Raw genomic sequence first — 18,782 nt, 5'->3', positions numbered from 1 at the left:
GTATTTCAAGGCTTGAGGTGATGATACCTGCTGATCCTATCCAAATCAGATTGGCCTTGCATTTTGTCCCCTGTTGCAAAACTTCCTAAGTTACCTGGCTTTTTTTTCTGTAAGAATCGGTCTCAACAGGAGGAAGACTTAGTGTCCCAGATTTCAAGATCTAGAAATGTAAACACTAAAAGTGAATAATAGACAGTTTTCTGCTTACTCATTTCAGTAAGCTCTCTTGGGATTCTTCTGTTTAAAAGTTCCAGTCTCAGATTTTCCAGGCAAGAATATTGTTTACTTTCTCAGTCTTCTATTGTAATGCGTTTGTGTACTGTTCTGTGAAATGAATGCATTCATCTGATTTGGATCTTCATTAATGAGTTTTTAAAGCAGCCAAGGTGTTTGATGAATTGCAGGTGTATTTTTTTTAATTAGAAACTTAGAATGAAAAGGCTAAAATTACAGTAAATAGCTTCCACTATTAAGCCAAACGTTATTTGAAATTATGATCGAATTTTCTGGGCAGTGATGAAACAATTCCCTTTCTAGAGTTTGCTTTTCTTAGCTATACAGAAAACTTTACTTCCTTTTTATACAATTGAAGAAGATCAAGAGCCAAGTCCCAGTAGAGTGAGGTAAAACAAACAAACAAAAACCCTCACAAAACCTAACCTTGAGTCTTATTTAATTTCTTCAGTGGTAACGGGTACTATGTAATGTGCAGGTATACCCATTGCGTGGATCTTTCTTTCATTTGAGCAGTAATTGGTATTAGAGTTGGGTACATAATGTACCAGCACTTAACCCTGAAACTGGTATTTTCAGAAATTTGAAAATCTATTGGTTATGAATGTATTCTTGGGAATATAAAACAAACAAACAAACTTAAACTGTTGTTTGTTTTTTTTTTTTGCGAGGTGAAGAGCAGAGGCTGTAAGTGTTGTTTTTTTGTTGTTTTTTTTTTTTTTTTTTGAGATCATTACAATTCGTGGCTACACCCCATACTCTTATTGTGCCGTGATCAAAGCAATTCTCTTGAGACCTTTGCTATTTCAAGTATATTTAAATAATAATTATATCATGAAACTGTCATACATTCTTCTTCACTTATCTGTAGTAGTCGGCATAAGATCTAAGAAGTTAGCAGCTGGCTTAACAAATTGAACTGTGCTTTATTTCCTTCCCTTTTTTTTTTTTTTTTTCCTGATAGGAACCAATCACTGCATCTACATCTGAAGCACTATGGTGTGAATTGTGATGACTGGTTGTTACGGCTCATGTGTGGAGGAGTGGAGATAAGGACAATTTATGCAGCTCACAAGCAGGCAAAGGCTTGTCTCATTTCACGACTAAGCTGTGAACGAGCTGGGACCAGGTTTAATGTTCGGGGAACTAATGATGACGGTCACGTTGCAAATTTTGTTGAAACAGAGCAGGTATGTTAGTTACAGTGCACCTTCACTTGTCTGAGGAGCTCAATATAAGCAAGTGTGTGGATATTTTTTTGCCCTAACTCAACAGATTGTGAGTTGTCTATAACCAAAGATACAGGAACAGCTCCTTTGCTGCTGAATAAGGAAACTAAGTAGCTTACATAATTCAATGATCTTGGTTTTCAGTGTAGCTTGAGGTCAAGGCATGCATGGATCTGAGTTTTAGTAGCCTAAGAAGTTGCTACCCATCAGCTGAACTGCTGTAGGTGGCCATACTTGCTCTTAATCTGAGCTGTGAGCGAGCGTGTACTACTTTTAGCTTGAGCTAATTGTAAACAGCAGCAGAAGAGATTTTGGCAAATACACGTTATCTGGTGGTTGGTCAAAGATAAAAGCATTCCTATGGTTACTTAATATGGCTTAGCTAAAGGTAGTCTTTAAAGCTACTCTAATTCCACTGCATTTGATTGCCTTTATTATAGAGAAATGCACAAAGCTATTGAATCATTTTTTGCTGGACTTTCTTTGCTTATTTCTTGTGATAACCTAGTTATCAAGGTGTTGTTCCTGCAACTGTATTCATATGAGTAGGTATCTTTGACTGACTCCTGCAAAGCCTAGGTGACTTCAGCAGGATTTTATCTAGATAGGGCTGTCCATACTCATCCAATTTTAGGAGCTTAGTCAGAACGCTGTCATTACAGTTTCTCTGTCCAAGTTTCCTGGCAGATAATGCCACTAGATGACTGTGGGATATCATCCTACTTAGTTTTCTTTGCTTTACGCACAACACACCACTGTATTTCGGATTCTAATGCACAAGGTCTGTGCAGGTGTTCTGAGCAGGCTGCATTGTTATTTTCTATGCACAGATTTACATTTCAACTGTTCTGGGTCTCGTGATGTAAGAAGCAGAAAACATACAGGAAATTCTTACCAAGTTTTTAAAAGTCATAGTACAAAAGTCATTCAGGTGATATTAATAAAATGTTGACGTATTTGCTTAGCCCTTCTGAATCAGGATTTGGCAGGAAGGACAGAAGTTCCAGAACTTCCTATATGAATTGTTTAGAGTGGGGAGAGGAAAAAGTGTGGGGAAGACAACTGGTATTTCAGCTTACGTCGTGGAATAGGCAATGTGTAAATATATTTTCTGTGTGTTTAGCTAAGGCTAAGAAAACTAAAACTTTTTTACATTCCCTAATGCCTATTGATACTATGTTTTGTTTTGCTTTGTTTTTCCTCAACAGGTGATATTTTTAGATGATTCTGTGTCATCTTTCATACAGATTCGAGGATCTGTTCCATTATTTTGGGAACAGCCAGGCCTGCAGGTAAGCAGGAGATGGCTCTAATTATTATTCATGTCTTTTTAGGCATCTTAGAGTAGAGTTTAGGCTCTTCTGCACGATTACCAATTAGGATGAGGTTGTCCTTTGGGAGTAAGTAGGTGCTGTTGTTTAATACACCGAGCCTGCTACTCTCGAGTCTCTGAATGCTGTTTTGCATCCATTGGATGTAACATCTGTTACTTTGAGATGTTTTGGTTTTGAAATTGAGTTTTAATTTAAATTGCCGTTTCAAAATAGGTTATCTAAGGGCATACAAAGAGATTCATTTATTTTGAATTGTTCTGGAGTATGAGCCTTTTCAAGAAGTCATATGGATCAAGAGTAACTGCAATATAATTATATCCCAGTTTTATTGAAAGAGGGATTGTATCAGCAACTACTGTTGTGGTACATTTTTTTTATATGGAAAATTCTAAAAAGTTCATTCTTCATAGTTACTGTTGGTTCCTTAAGTTAGACATATAAGAACATTGCAGTAGAGCCACTCAAATATTTACATACCTTATTCAGAACAACAAGTAGTTAGATGATGTGACTAAATATATTAAATCAAGAAAGTTATTTTTAGAAAAATAAGAGGAACTTAAGAAAAATCAATAAAAAGAATGCACGGTGTAGCAAGTAGAATAAATTTGGGGGATTTAATTTAGGTAATGAAATGAATTTTTAGGTCACAGTTAGAATTGGGAGGTCTTTGAAGAGTTAGTCAAATTTGTAAAGACAAATAATTTAATGTAATCTTCGTGTCATAGGTGGGATCCCATCGTGTCAGAATGTCAAGGGGTTTTGAGGCGAATGCACCAGCTTTTGACAGGTAAAGTGATGTCTTGGCTTTTTATTAATGCTTTACAAGCTACTAATAAGTGATTCATCAGTGTGATGGATATGTTATTTCAAACAGGAGGCTTTGCCTATATAATATGATTCAGCAAAGCAGTGAACTGCCTGGGCAGCTTTTTCAGGTTGCTAAAGGTTTGTTTGCCCCTTTGAGTGCTTTGTTGAAAAGTTTCAAGAAAATTTAAGAATGTGAATACTTTATTAAATTCAGAAAAAAAAATGTAATAGGTTTACATTGAATAATTTATATTTGTCAGCTACTTTATAAAAGTGAAATCTGTATTTCAATTTTATTCCTGTGATGATAATTCAGTTTCATAACCTTATGGCTTTAACTAAATGTATTTTGTTAAACGACATTTTTGGTACTGTTATCCTAAATAAACAGCAGTCAATTGATAGATGCTGTCATCCAGTGATTCTGGCTTGTTTGGCCATGATGTAATAAAAGGCTTGCAGGAATTACTAGAGTAGCCAGTACATTTGTGTAGTGTCTCAGCCAGGGTTCCATCTGTTCGTGTTAATTTTTAGCATGCCAGAAAATATGTGGAATTCTTCTTCTATTAACAGGCATTTCCGAACTCTTAAAAATTTATATGGCAAGCAAATTATTGTAAATTTACTTGGGGCAAAAGAAGGGGAGCACATGCTCAGCAAAGCTTTTCAGGTAAGTACTACCATCCTCCCACCGTGCGTATCCTTGAAATTTGCATGCTTGTTATGAAGCTTTTACATAACCATTGAAAAATGAAATAAGTGCACTGTCCCCTACAGCATCTACTGCTTGGAGTTAAAATTGGATTTATCATAAAAATACCACTTAAGATAAGTAACATGAAATGATTTAAAAAAAAAAAAAAAAAAAAAAAAAAAGCTAGATGTACAGTTATTTTTTATTCTCTTCAGATTTGTTACTGAAAAATTGTAACAAACACAGACAACATTGAAAGATGTTCAGTTATTTTCATATTTTATGCTTATAAGTTTCCTATTTATAAAGGAAATTGCCAGCACAGTAATGCTGGCAATTGATACTTCATGGCATTTCATACCGTAGCATTTATTTTTAAAATCTTGGAATTTCTGTGTATATTACTTTAAAAATATCACAAATTAGTTTTGCAATTTAAACCTAAAAGCTGCTTTTTGATTAAATAGGAGTATTTGTTCAGAAGGTATTGGCTGTAACTGGCTACTTCTATGAATTCCTGCTAGGTAGGTTAAAAATAACTGTCACGCTGTAGTCCACAAATGCTGACAATTTGAGAAGCTCTGTTTGAAGCCAGAGAACATGTCAGCAGCTATGTATTGTTTCCCTTCCCCTTTTTCCCTTTCCCTTTGTAATGCAATGGTTGAATATTTTAGGCAATTTACTGGCACCTTTTATGTATCCAAGCTATCCTGGCAGGAGACATTATTGCTCCCATCTGTGTATCAGTGCCTAAAACTGCTTATAGCTCTACCAACAAAGATTTTGTGGGCACTTTCAAGATTTTTCAGGGAACGATTGGGGAAGTTTTGCTCAAACCACCCTCCACAGCAATCTAAGTTTTTTTTTTTTTTTTTTTTTCTTTCCCTGTAGTTATGGAGTATTTAGTCAGTCCTCATTGCTGGCAGCCATGCCTAAAAGGGCTTCCACTGAAACAGCTCTTTGCCAGCTGAAGCGTTTTAGCAGAAGCAGCAGCTTTCATATGCATACTGTCTTGGTGACCCCTAGTATTGTAAGCAAAAAAACTGACTTTGATTGTGGCAAGGAAAAAAAAAGGAAAAACACAGGCAAAATATTAATCAGTTCTGAGTGACTTACTGAACTATAATGATAAAAATGTTTTCTTCTTTTCATTACAGAAAGCATGCGATAGATAAATATTTTTAAAGCAGTTCTATTAGTTAACCTCTTATTTGGCTTAAGCTGTTCTATGTTCATTTATTGGTATATTTATGTTTTTCTTCTGTTTAAAATATCAGAGCCACTTGAAAGCATCTGAACATTCAGCTGATATCAAAATGGTGAACTTTGACTATCATCAAATGGTTAAAGGTGGAAAAGCAGAAAAACTACACAGTGTGCTTAAACCTCAAGTCCAGAAATTCTTAGAGTGCGGATTTTTTTATTTTGATGGAAAAGAAGTTAAGAGGTTTGTGTTTTCTGTAACTTTACTCAAATTAAATTATGTTTTTAGGGTGCTTGTCAACCTGTAGCAAGAAAATAAGAGGAAAAATATTTTTAGTTATTTATGTTGTTATATTTTTAATTGTATACAAGATGGATGTTCAACAACTAAAGTATGAGTTGCTTATTTTATTAAAATTTTGTCTTGTTCTGAATATGCTCTGAAAGTCTTGATGGAAAATGAGACATTGGTGTATGACTTAATTTTCATCATTTTGGTGAGAATGGGGAATTGTCCTTTTTCATGGGTATACCCACAAAGGATTAAAGAATGAATGTTTTTCCCTCTATAACGTTATTCATATTTCCTTCAGCAATAGAGCATACCACTTTCTGTTTGTTGCGAATGTTGATGTTCAATACAATCTTCCTCGAAATTTGTTTGTCTGGATTTTCCCTATTGACAGATTTAATTCTCCACAAAATGAGTAACACACAGTAGCTGTAGAAGTTTAAAATGTAATGAGTCATAATACCTTCTTAGTGTAAGACCTTTATCCAACACAGATGATTTCCAGAGGCTTTAAAAGAAAGTTTTTGCCACTTGGGAGAATCCTAATTACAAAAGCATCACATCAAGGTGCATGCAAAAATATACATTGAAATGTCCTTGTGTAGAAATGGACAAGCAGCTGTTCAGTAACCTTGAAGACAAGATGTATTACTTCATTTTGATCAGCAGTCTGTGCTTTATGCAGTTCATATAAAAATACATCAAAGTAACAACTTATTCTAGTACAGCTAGTTGAGGAACAGGAGACAAAGGTACCAGGAGAGACATTTTAGCAGCTGATGTTTGCTTTAAGTCACGCATTTCCAATTTTACCAAATTCTTTTTAGCTCTAACTTCTAGTAAAGAGAGAAATTCTTTCGAGTACTTGTGGAAGTGTTGAGGTTTGCAATGGGCAGTAAACTGTTACCATGGCAGTAACTGTAATTATAGTTGTTAGCAGAACTCTGGGGGTCTGTACCTCTATGGTAGCAGGGATGCACTTTTTATCCCCTGCTTTGCTCTGCCCAGTCCTGCTAACATGTACTTCTGTCCTAATTTCCCTGTCCCTTTTCCTAGAGCAAAGGCTGTGCTTATCTCAGCAGGAACAGAGAGGTAGGGTTAGAAGTAGGCAACATTCCTGTTCTTCTGCCCTTCACACCCTTCCTCCTTTTAATTAATACCAGAGCAGAGTTGCTGTGTGGGGTTTTCCGTGAGAGGAGAATTGTTGAGCAAGGGGATGCTGCAATGTCCTGGCTTCCATCTTGTAGTGCAGTGGAAGAGGAGAAGAGGGTTACAGTGCCACTCTGTTCTGACCTGGCTGTGGGATTAAATACCCCAGGGGCAGGGTTTAGTAGACCTGTATGAGATCAGATTTAGTGGGAGGGCAGTTAGGGCCCACAGACACCTCAAAACGCTTCTCCAGAAGCATTAAAAGCTTTTTCTTTTTTTTTTTTTTTTTTTTTATACCATAAAAATGGTATGCTCCCATCCCTTTGTGGAGACCTACTTGGTCTTGCTGGAGAGTCAACTGATATGATCTGATAACAAAATGAAAGCAAAATAGGCTGTGGCTTGTGATAACTTTAAGAACTGCATGGAGTTCATGGACCATCTCCTTTGGAGAATATAAGTTTTTCTTCTAATACTGGTCTTAAAATGATTTCTATTTCAAATCAAACACAGAGATAGTAATGAAATGAAATAATCTTGGAGAAGGTTTTTTAAAATTTTCAACACTTTTCTGATTAGATCTTCAAGTAGAGTAAAAAACAAAGTAGATGTCCAAGTAAAGTAAGTGTGATGAAGCTTTACTCACTTATTTGGACAAAGTGTGTAGTAGGAATGTTGAAAGACACAAAGTGTGAATCACTGGGAGAACCATCAGAAGTTAATCCTCATAGCCAGCTGAGAAGAACATGGACATTGCCTATCGTGATCCTTCTGAGAGATTTTTAGCATGGATTGATGAGCTTCTTCCAAAGAAAGACAGTACTTCAGGGACCCTGAGGACCTCAAGCATCTGTTGAGCTAAAGGGAAGAGGTTTATTTATCATTTTTATTTGGGGAGGAAAGAGAAAGCAAAGAGAGGTTGAAATTGACTTTAGTTATAAAAAAAATTCCTGTTACTTTCAGTTTAATTAAGGAAATCAAACAATTGTCCTAATATGTTCTTAGTTTTGTTTTCATATTTGTTATCTTTTTCCTCTGAAATTCTTGTGAAACATATTAGTTGGATTCTTTTGAAAATAAAACTTCTGTCTTGCGTAATACCTTAACCAAGAAAGCAAGGAGAAAGGCAGAAAAAATAAAGTCAGTCTTATGTTATTTGCAGAAAATAAATTACTTTTGCATAATGAACACCGTTGCAAAATTCCCTGTTGTTATTGTAGCTAACCCTCTATTGCTGATGCATTTATAAATGTACTTGAGATGACAGTAACAATGCAGTAACAGTACCCTGATTTACTATTCTGGTTCAGATCTTGATGTCCCTGTCTTTTGCTGATGATATGTGTGTTAAATGAGTTATTTCAGTTGTTTTCTCTCTGTCTCTCGTTGTCCTTGGCACAGATCTCAAAGTGGTACTGTCAGAACAAACTGCTTGGACTGTCTGGATAGAACAAACAGCGTGCAGGCTTTCTTTGGCTTAGAGGTAGGAAAAAATAACATGGATTTTGAGATAGAGTTGCTCCTGGTGCTTCTGTAGGAATCAGATTGTAAAAGTAGCTGTGTGTTCTGTATGATAGCTGAACTAAAATGTGTCATAGGTTGCCGTTCAGTTTAGAGCCTGATACTCTTCTTATTCTGTGGGCAGCCAGCTCTCAGTAGTTTGCAGAAGCTGTAGAATGCAGCATTATCAAAAATGTTTCGCTCTTTTTTTTTTTTTTTTTTTTTAAGTTATCAGTTTGGCTGTTAAGGTTTAGGCATGCAATTCCAGAATTGGTGGTAGTGTTGTACACAAAAACACTCCCAATTACTCTGTTAGGTGAAGTTCTTCAGCATATAAGATTCTGGGTAGCATCTGCCAGTGCTGTGTCATCTTGTTTTCACAGCACTGTGCCATGAATTCTTCTTGGGAGAGTGCTGTGGTGGAGGCTTTGGCCACACACAGGTCAACGTGGAGTTGGGCATTAACTGTGGGACTCAGTCCTCTTGCAGGGCTGTGTTTCAGCAAGTTGGCTTGCTCTTGAAACATTGTGAAACATTGCTTCTTGTATTTTAATGATATTACAGTAGTTTTTATGGCATAACAGAAAGTATAGTATAATGCTTGTGCGGCAAACATAGATACACAGCTCTGAATTTTGTTTCTCATGCCTTTTGAGGATTGAGATAGATTTTTCTGTTTGGACCAGATATGTCAAACTTTTCCTTTGTTAGAGCTAAATTATAATTTCAGCTAAAATATGAGAGCTAAAGTTGTAAAAACTCATAAGAAGTAAAATTGTAAGTCCTTACCAGCTTCTTGCTTAATTTTAGAAGTCGACTACCCTAAATGCTGTTTTTTAAACAATATTCTCTTCATGTATAAAGTACTGAGCTGTGGATGACTAGCTAGAATTACAAGATGAAGTATGCAATTTCTGAAGTTTTTCTCATTTATTTCTACTTAAGTTCCTCTGCAAGTTTCCTTTTGTAACTTCTGTTAATTTCTGCCCAACCTTCAGAAAACTATCTCTACAAAATCTTATCCTTCATCATTTTAGACTCCTTTTCCTTGTCATTAAATACCTCACGGTTTTAAAGATCTTTAAAAGCTCTTGAAAATAGGTTCTTTTATTAGCTTTAATCTTTGGTATTTATTTTCAGTATTAACGTTGGTAGCCATAAACAATAGAGACTGACCTGATTATTTTTTTTGTAAGTAAACTTGATTCCATAAACCAGGATTTCAAGAAAGGTACAATATCCCATTTCTGCATCCCCGAATGTAATACTGTATTTAAATAATACAACTTAAATAATGTGTTTGTATATATAAATGAATTTAATGTAGAACAGATAGTGGGAAAACTAATTTAGGCATATTGACCGCAAGTGTGAATACTGCGCTTTGTGAGAAAAACTTATGCATGAAAACAAAGTGAATGACAGCAGCCGTTATGATTTCACTCATCACTGAGCTCCATTCCTGTTGCGTTTTGTTAGTAACAAACACATTGACCTCTATTACTCTTTTTTTGTAGGGGAGAACAAAGAATGTTCTAATTCTAAATAATTTAAGTCGAAAGACTTGAGAACCAAAACTAGTTCATTTTATAACTAGTGAATTTTTAGAAGAAAAATATTTACAAGTCAACTACGTAATTCTTTTCCTATACAGCTACTTATCTTTAAAAGAAAAATGAAATGCTGAAGCTAAGGTTAGAGGTACGGCGCAGCTTTATAAACATGACAAGGTATCAGTTTGTTCAGAATTATGTTTATAAAAACGAAGATTTTTTGGGGGGTGTATATATGCTGAAAAGATACGTTATACCTTTGAATAAGTATTTAAAGATTTCAAAGATCTTCTTGCAAATGTTGCCTTCAATTGTTGCAGATGCTAACAAAACAGCTGGAGGTATTAGGATTAGCAGAGAAGCCTCAACTGGTTACTCGCTTTCAGGAAGTTTTCCGATCCATGTGGTCTGTCAATGGGGATTCTGTCAGTAAAATTTATGCTGGAACTGGAGCCCTCGAAGGAAAAGCTAAGGTAGAGTACATTTTGTTTTAAAACTTGAGCAATATTCAGTGTGTTATTTTTTAATTCTGTCATGAATATAAGAATGATGAGGTTTTCTTTTTTGTGTGTGCTTTTGTTGTAATAAAAAAACAAACTAATGGGGAAAAAAAAACCACCAAATATTTAATGAGAAAAGTTTGATTATGTTGATAACTAGATCTTGTTTCAGTACATCCTTTCTTAGTCAGACGAGTACTTCCCAGATAATACTATTCTGTAGGAAATGATGAGGCTCAAAGCTTTTATTTCTTTAGATCACTGATATATATATATATATATATATCAGTGATATATAGATATATATCTCTATATATAGAGATATATAGATAGATAGATATCTGAAGTATATTCAGATCAGCTTTAGTTTCTTTGAAAAGTTTCATTTTTCTGCCTTCTGTTGTTTTGGTTTCATTCAGTAGATCTCCTTTCTTTTAAAATGTGTACCCCTGGATGTTGTTGATCATGCTTCAAGTGTTTACTAATAGTGCTAAAACTTAACAGCTTATAGCTGGGTGGTTTTCCTTTGCATGCTCGCTCATTCAGCTATTTCTTTTTAGTTCTGCAATTGCTGAAGAAAAACAACAACCAAATTCTGTTTCTACCTTCCTTCTCAATGTTACAATAACAATTCTGTACTATACTGCAAATGTACTGCTCTGTTTCTCATCGATTTGTTTTGTCTATGTTGATGCTTGAGTGGTTCAGATTTCCTGATGCTGCCTCTTACTTTCCTTTTTAACAACGTCACTTTTCTTGTTTCCATAACTCTCTCTCTTATCAGGTGATACCTGTCAAGACAAACAAGTGTTGAGCCATAGTAATTTTTGCCCTTAGTTCCTTCAAGAATTTTTTTTCATACAGTTCTTTGTATTCTAGAATACAATGCTTCTCATTCCATGATCTCTGTTTGCTTCATTTTTATATATACACTGTGTACTCATAGTTGACTTTTTTTTTTTTCCCATCACTTGTTCATTCAAACCATATCGGGGTCCTTCTCTGCCCAAGTACAAGGCATCACAGTAAGCTCCATTAAAAAGAAAATAAGTAAATAAGCTTTTTTTTCTGATTCTGCCCTTACTTGGTGCATACAAGACCTTCTCACTTGGTAATTGCTTCTATTTTAGTATAGAGTGGAATTTAGTTTAAAGTGTTCAGTTTTATTTTCTTACAAAAATGTCACCCAGACCCTCGAGAAAACTACAGTAAGTATTTTTTTGGGTGTTTCCTCTTCTCCTTTCTCATTCAATCTCAGTTGTTTCTTCTCTTGAATTAGTATGTTCCTGACATTCATTGGACTACTTTAAATTGTTACTTTGTAAAATGCATTTATTGTATTTACACTTAAATTTTTAATGTGTAAAATGCAGAGTATATTTCCTCTGCTGTTTTTGGAATAGTACAGAACAGACAATTGCTGTGCTAGGGATCCCTGTCCTGGTACAGCTGTTAATGAGTACCAAGTGTCATAATTAAAACACAGTGTCCCTGATAAAAGTCTGTGTGTCCAAAAAGGATCTTTAATACTTGCAAAGCCATACAGTTCTTCTGTTATTCCAGTGCAACTTGACCAGATCACTAGTTCATATCTTCAAGAGCATTCTGCTAATATATTTAAAAAGGAGTTTTTAAGTTGTTATTTCTTAAATGCAAAGTTACGTGTTTGGAGTTCTTCCATTTCTTGCTTGCCAGTTTGATTCTTCAAAGTCCAAGAGTAGTTAGAAGTAAAAATACGGAAATTTAGGAGAGGAGAAAAAATATCTTAACCTTAAATGTGTTAATGTACATTTCTATGCTGAAAAACAAACCTTTAAGAATTCTAATACTAATTACATCTAACTCCTTACCTACTCTTTCTTTTGCTTTCTCTGGGTTCCTTTCAATTAATTGCCTGATATGTGAATGGTGAGTGTGTTTTTGGATCATGTCTTCAGTTACGCATTGTCTGACAGAAAGCGAGCAGCATCCTATTAAAATTCTATCACAATAGTATGCTCCCCAACACTTCATTCACATTATCTTACGAAACCATGCTGCGATTTTGCTACTACTTATCCTTGACAAAAGAGTAGTTTCTCTTCTTGTTATATAGTACAGTTAATTGAACTAAATTATGGGTTGGGTTTGTAGCTTTTTTTAAGCTTTTGTCTTTTTTCCTATGTGCATTTAAGAGACCATCATGAACGATGCAAGCTGTAAACTTAGAGCGTTTTTTATAATAATATAATACCATGCAGCATCCCGGATGGATTATGGTCTGCATTTCATGCACATGCAATAGCATGTGTTTATGTATGCTTTGCAGGCAAAATACACCCGTGTGCATAAGACACTCTAAGCCATGTAATCAAGAAAATGTCTTTGTGCCTGGGAAGTCATTGTCAGTACTCTGTACACAGGTTAACGCTGCTGGTTTTTGAATCAAGTAGGAGACTGCATGGCATGTTGATTACGTTATCCTCTAGATGTCTGACCCACTGTAGTACCAGTACCTCTTGGAGATTCTTGCTGAGCTGTTTTAAGACACTGCTCTTTCAGAGCACTGTTCTGTTGTGCCACTGGCATGCAGTGTGTGCAACGACAGTGCCTTGGTACAAATGTAGCTATAGATTAGTGAATATTCACTTCTAGCGGCTCCATATAACACTTTTCCCTTTCCCTCAAAATATGTTCCTTCTGGGATACTGCATGAGGCTTGCATGTTATTTTAAAAAGTTAAGGAGTCTTAATAAATGGAAGCTATCCCTTTAGTAACACGGATATTTCAGAACGTGAATTCTGAACTAATATGCTCGTATGTGCATATATGCATACATGTTCATGTATCATGACATTTGGACTCAAGTGCTTCTTCATCTCACTATTTGGGGAAACGCCCAAAATCCCGTATCATGGTCTAAACATGGCATTATATCAATTTAATTTTTGAAGACTAAGGGTTTAGGAAAAACTGTTATTCCCTTTCCTGCAGTATTTTGCTTAGCTTAAATAATTTAAACTGGAACAATCTGGTTCTTAGATATGTCTTGAAGGTATTAGCATGTTGTTTAGCATTTGAGGAAAAAAAACAGATGTAGTACAGTAAGCTCAGGAGACTTTTATTTAACACCAAAGGAAGGAAATTGCCTTAGATATTAAAATCATTATTGCAGTTTACAAAAATGTTAATGAATATTGCCAATGTTTTTTATGAGCAATGTCCAACATAAAATATTTTATACGTATTCCTCCCTAACAGGCTGGAAAGCTGAAGGATGGTGCTCGTTCTGTGACCAGAACGATTCAAAATAACTTTTTTGATAGCTCCAAGCAGGAGGCCATTGATGTTTTGTTATTGGGAAATACCCTAAATAGTGATTTAGCAGATAAAGCACGGGCTCTCTTAACCACCAGCAGTTTACGCGGTATGTGTCTTTCAGGATTTTAATCTGTCTCATAACTATTTAATATAAGAAAGCTGTATGGAGTCTGTTTTCAAAGCAGTATTGGGAAGTGTAAATGCTATTTTATATTCTGTTGGCTTATTAAAAGATAAAAAGATACTTCTGCTTTACTAATACTACCAAACTAACATGCTGCAGTCATTTCTTTACTGGTTGTATTATGTTCGTACCTGGTGGTGCTATAGGTAAATATTTGTGGAGCGTACTTGTCTGAACTGTACAGTAGATGCATGTGAGCTATGGTGTGTTCAGTTCTTCAAATCCATTTATAGCAAGTGTTAACCATGACATTTACTTGCTGAATCTTGGGGGAAAAAATATCCTAGTTTCTTTTAAAAATGTCTCTTTTTTTGATAAAGGTTTTCCTTAATTTGATCCGTTATGTCAATGAAGAACTTCTCATTGTGGTGTTAAACAAGATGCAAAGCATTTATTCTTTTCATAAGCTCAAGAGGGCTAGTGTTTGTCATCATTCTGGTTTCTTCTACCAAGGAGCTAATAGAAGAAAATTTCAGATAACAGGAGCTATGAGAAAATTCCTGGTGAATGAGTTTCTGTCACAAAATTATTTTTTGTGTAAGAAGCTTTTCCCAGGAATGTGTGTACCACCAAAGTTTGTCAGGCTGTGGTGAAATTCTGCATCTAAATCAGAGAGAGATTTCGATACGGACTTCTGCTTAGGCACGGTCATGTGGGATTTGGAGGGTCTGACTACCTCGATCTAGCTCACCTGATCGGAACGGGGCAGTGAGCCACAGAAACCTGCATTTCCAAACAGGCATAGCCTGCACAGTCCCCAAGAGTGCCTAGTTGTGTCCCATCCTTCTGGAGCTGTGACAGGCAGGAAAGCAGCAAGTAGTCCTGGTATAAGGCTGTGTTCAGAATACTCCCCTGGGATGTAAGAGGGAAAGGAGCTAGTTCTTGGGCAAGGAAGAAGCTTAAGCTTGAATCTTCTTCCCAGCATCCCAGGTAAGAATATCCTAAGTGCTGGGTTATTATAATTTTTAGGGACGAATAACATTCTTGACTTTTCCATTTTTTTTTAACCTTTCTCATAGACAATTTCTAACACAGAATGGGAAAAATGTGTTAGAGCTTCAGTGCGAATCTGTGGCATAAAAAAACCAAAACACAACCTTGCCCAATTGTAGTATTCATCTTGCGGGAATGGATTCATTACTACATGGAATCAGGCTGTTTTCCTCTCACTTTTCCACAAGGTTTCGTGTTATTGTAACTTTTCCTGTATCTGAAACCTGCTAAATCCACCTTGCCTCAAAACTAGTTGGAAGTCTTTCTTGTTGAATTCTCACTTTCTCTGTGAACGCAAACTATCCTTTCAATGTTTGCAGCTCCTGTCAGCTGAGGACCATGAGTTTCTCTTCACTGAATGTAGTGTCTTTGTGTTGCCTACTAGGTGGGAATTAGCTAGAGAGATGCTTCAATATACTTAAATATACTACTAGCAGAGCAGGAAAGGGGACTTTGTTAAAACTGTTGTGAAACTCTAGATTTTGCAACATAGATGATGTATTTTAACTGATCTGAACAGTTACATGTAGTAAATCATATATTGTAGCATGTTCTCTCTCTTTATTTTAATTGTGTATTTGACTAATCTTTTTCTTGTTTCCTTCTTACTGCATCCGTAGTTTCAGAGCAATCATTACAATCAGGTATAGTATAGAAAATTAAGCTGTAAATATCTGAGCAGCTCTTCTTCTCTTTTATCTTATGCCTATTTGCATAATATTTGGTTGCGGGCTCACATTTTCCTGGTACTGTTTGGGCCTGGCATTCATCTGCCACAAAATTCCTTAATCCGAGACAGGTTCTTTAATACAAGAGAAGTGAAAATACAAGAAATAAAAAAGATTGCAATTATGCTTGGCTGTAAAGTATGAAAAGAGACAGCCAATACTTTGTGTTGTTTTTTTCCTTGTAGTTTTTGTTCTTATTTTTGCAAATGCTTTATTCTCGCTGTAGAGGAATTTGCTTTTTAAATTAGGTTTGGGAGCTTCTGTATTTTTGTTCCGTCAGAATGTTTAATTTAGGATATTGGGTGAAATTTCTGTAGTACAATCTGTAACTTCATTGATTTGGCCATTAGAAGGCCTTACGTTTGTTCTTGCATGAGACTGGCTGATTTTGTAATAATGTCCCAGCAAAGGCTAATGTTTTACAGGAATGATCTAAAATAATATGCTGACATTTGTTTTCTTGTGGAGCAAAAGTACAGTCAAAGCTACTGAGATATGGTTACCTCTGCATGCAACACGAAAGTCTTAGAGCATTTAGGTGAAATTCTCAGCGAATAGAAGGCCTGGAGAAGGGAAGAATAATCTTCTGCTTTGAGACATGACAGTGATACCTTGAGCTCTGTTTGATGGGCTTAAGACGTTGGGCTTAAAATGAGATGTTGGTATTCAGCAATACCATAACCATGAAGAAGTGATGATGATAAGAATGCACTGAGATGAACTAGATAGAGGAAAATGACGTGAAAGATCTGTGCGTTTTAAGAAGCTTTTGAAGACTCCTAGTTCTTGTTGTGCTTCTGAACTTTGATGTCAAAAGTTTCTGATCCTTAACAGAAGTTCTCCTTTTTGTTGCAACTTAAGCTGTTTACATGAAGTTGCTCCATTTGAGGAGATTTATACATACTACATGTTTTTAGGGAAGACTGTGTTTACTTGTCACCTGTTCAACACGTTAATCTCCTTGCTCCATAAACTATTAGTTAAAATGAAATATTCCTGATGCTTGTATGTTCAGATTTTACTATGTGCCAAGAAAATTTAAACAGGTTTCTGGGCTATTGTCTTAATAGGGTTCATTTTTACTACTTTTCAAAAGTAGTGAAACTAGATCAGATGCTTAGTTTCGAGATGAGGAGAAAAACTACATACTTAATATATGGGAGCATAAAGGGAGAGGAGGAGAGAAAGAAAATAGGAAGCTACTAATAGCTGTTCAGACTGTTCTCCCATTTTAAGGGAATTGTGGGGTTCTGCACAGTATCCCATGTACTGGCATGCTCAGGTACTGCACATTAATTGGGGAGGATCCTTGGAAAAAACTCTTAAGATTTGTTGTTGACTAGATTTTTTGCTCAGATACATCTGAAGTGTTTGAAGCTTTATTTCTTCTAGAACCAGCTCAGCTGTAATCTGTATTTTTGAACATTAAATGTTTATTCCCTTTACGTTTATCGCAGCTTTGCTCTTTCTCTTTTTTTTTTTTTTTTAATACCTACTTTTATTGAGTAGTTAAATAATGAAATCAGAGGCACTGGTAACACACCTGAAATTAATTGATTCATTTGTGTTTTGTCCATATTTGCTGATCATTGAAATACACAGAGACATTGTCATTTTTGGTGTTACTATCTAGACTATATCAACCTAGTTTATAACTCATTAAGTCACAAATGTCAATTTTATTTATTTATTTTTTTAACTTACTGAGGTAACATTTCACTTTGGGCTTCATCCAGATACAGACTGTATGTGCTGAAAATTACCTACAGTATTTTGGATGCTGTAGCCAGAGTTCAGTCAAGGTCAGTTGTATAGAATATCCCACCAAGGATTTTAAATTATTATTCCTCTTGTAGAAATGATTTTCAAATATATGCCTGCCCAGTATGAACACAGGTTAAAATATATTTGTTTCAAAATAACATGAAATTCAATTGATTGGGGTTGTAATGTTGTAGGGTGAGACAATTTTTTGTCAAATAGATAAATAGCTAGAAGTGTGTAGTTAAATAATGTATGTGGGAAGTTAAGGAGCTCTTAAAAACTATTGATTCAATCAATATTTTGGAAAATCAGTGTTTTTGGAAAATCTTTCTGCTTTCAAGGTGTCAATTTAATGTTTGTAACTAGCATGTTTTCCAGTCACTTATAAAGTTAGATTCTATTCTGGTAAGATTTTTCACATTAGGGGCTTGTTACAGGGCCAGCAGTTAGGTAAGCAATAATTCATTCCTTCTTGGAAGGAGGTATGAATTATTTGGATCAACTATTTAAGCTGAAGGTTACTACCAAAAGGAAGAGGGGCTGAAGTGAACAGAATAGAAGTCCAAAACTCTGGTCTTTGCAGTACTCTCATTAAGATAAAAGCAATCTGTGCAGGTATTCAAAAATTGCCAGTGATATTATTTTGGATTCTAAAGCTCATCTTTTGGCTGATTTGGGTACCTGCATGCATCCTGGCTACATTTCTTGGATTGGTTTCTCTTCAGTGGTCAGGTGCTGGGGTGGTTTCTGTGTTTTGACTCTCAGAGGTTTTTCTAGCATTTTATGGCCTTGTTGACTTGACTGCTGCTCAGCGTGTAGATTCATCCAGTTGTAGATTCAGTGCGTGGCTCTCCTCTTCGGGCATAAGGTGTTCTGTTGGATCCTCAGTGTTTTGTTGACTTCATTTGCCTGGATTATGATCAGGAAATAAATGGAGTGATCCAAGCATGATCTGCTTGCAGTACCCCCAAGAAGACACCACTTAATTCATTGGCTTTTGTATGCAATTGCCCCATATATAAGTATACAGGTATATGATCAGTTCACCAGAGAAATTGTTCACAAACAACAAATACACTGTATTTTCTTCTATTGGTTCCAGTTTGTTTTAAAACCATTATGGCTAGAGAATACCTGATTTTTGTTTTAATTGGATAGCCAAGATTCTGGAGCAAATTTAAAGGTGGTAAATATAAAAAGAATAACTAAAAAGATGACAGAAACCCAGGTTCATCGTTATCCTATTTGGGGATTTGAATGAAAATCATTTTGCAATCATTTGCAAGGCACCATGCAGTGGAGGGAAGAATTACA

At 35.6% G+C, this 18,782-nt stretch overlaps 1 protein-coding gene across 8 annotated transcripts in view; it reads left to right on the top strand.

The window, feature by feature from the left end:
• The window catches only part of SYNJ1 (synaptojanin 1), a 65,203-nt gene that overhangs the window by 14,854 nt on the left and 31,567 nt on the right, over positions 1-18,782 (top strand). For 7 of the 8 annotated variants that reach the window (XM_082784844.1, XM_082784841.1, XM_082784842.1 and 4 more), the window contains exons 5-13: positions 1,199-1,424; positions 2,672-2,755; positions 3,526-3,587; positions 4,181-4,277; positions 5,579-5,748; positions 8,347-8,428; positions 10,319-10,471; positions 13,740-13,905; positions 15,597-15,620. In XM_082784844.1, coding sequence (XP_082640970.1) covers positions 1,199-1,424; positions 2,672-2,755; positions 3,526-3,587; positions 4,181-4,277; positions 5,579-5,748; positions 8,347-8,428; positions 10,319-10,471; positions 13,740-13,905; positions 15,597-15,620 — 1,064 coding nt within the window. The remainder of the gene's footprint in view (positions 1-1,198; positions 1,425-2,671; positions 2,756-3,525; positions 3,588-4,180; positions 4,278-5,578; positions 5,749-8,346; positions 8,429-10,318; positions 10,472-13,739; positions 13,906-15,596; positions 15,621-18,782) is intronic. The other variant, XM_082784845.1, reaches the window with a different exon arrangement.

This window comes from Aythya marila, assembly GCF_965140915.1.
Source record: "Aythya marila genome assembly, chromosome: 1".
NCBI classification, from domain to species: domain Eukaryota; kingdom Metazoa; phylum Chordata; class Aves; order Anseriformes; family Anatidae; genus Aythya; species Aythya marila.
Note: the sequence above shows the minus strand (reverse complement) of the source record. Positions and strands in the feature narration are given on the sequence as shown.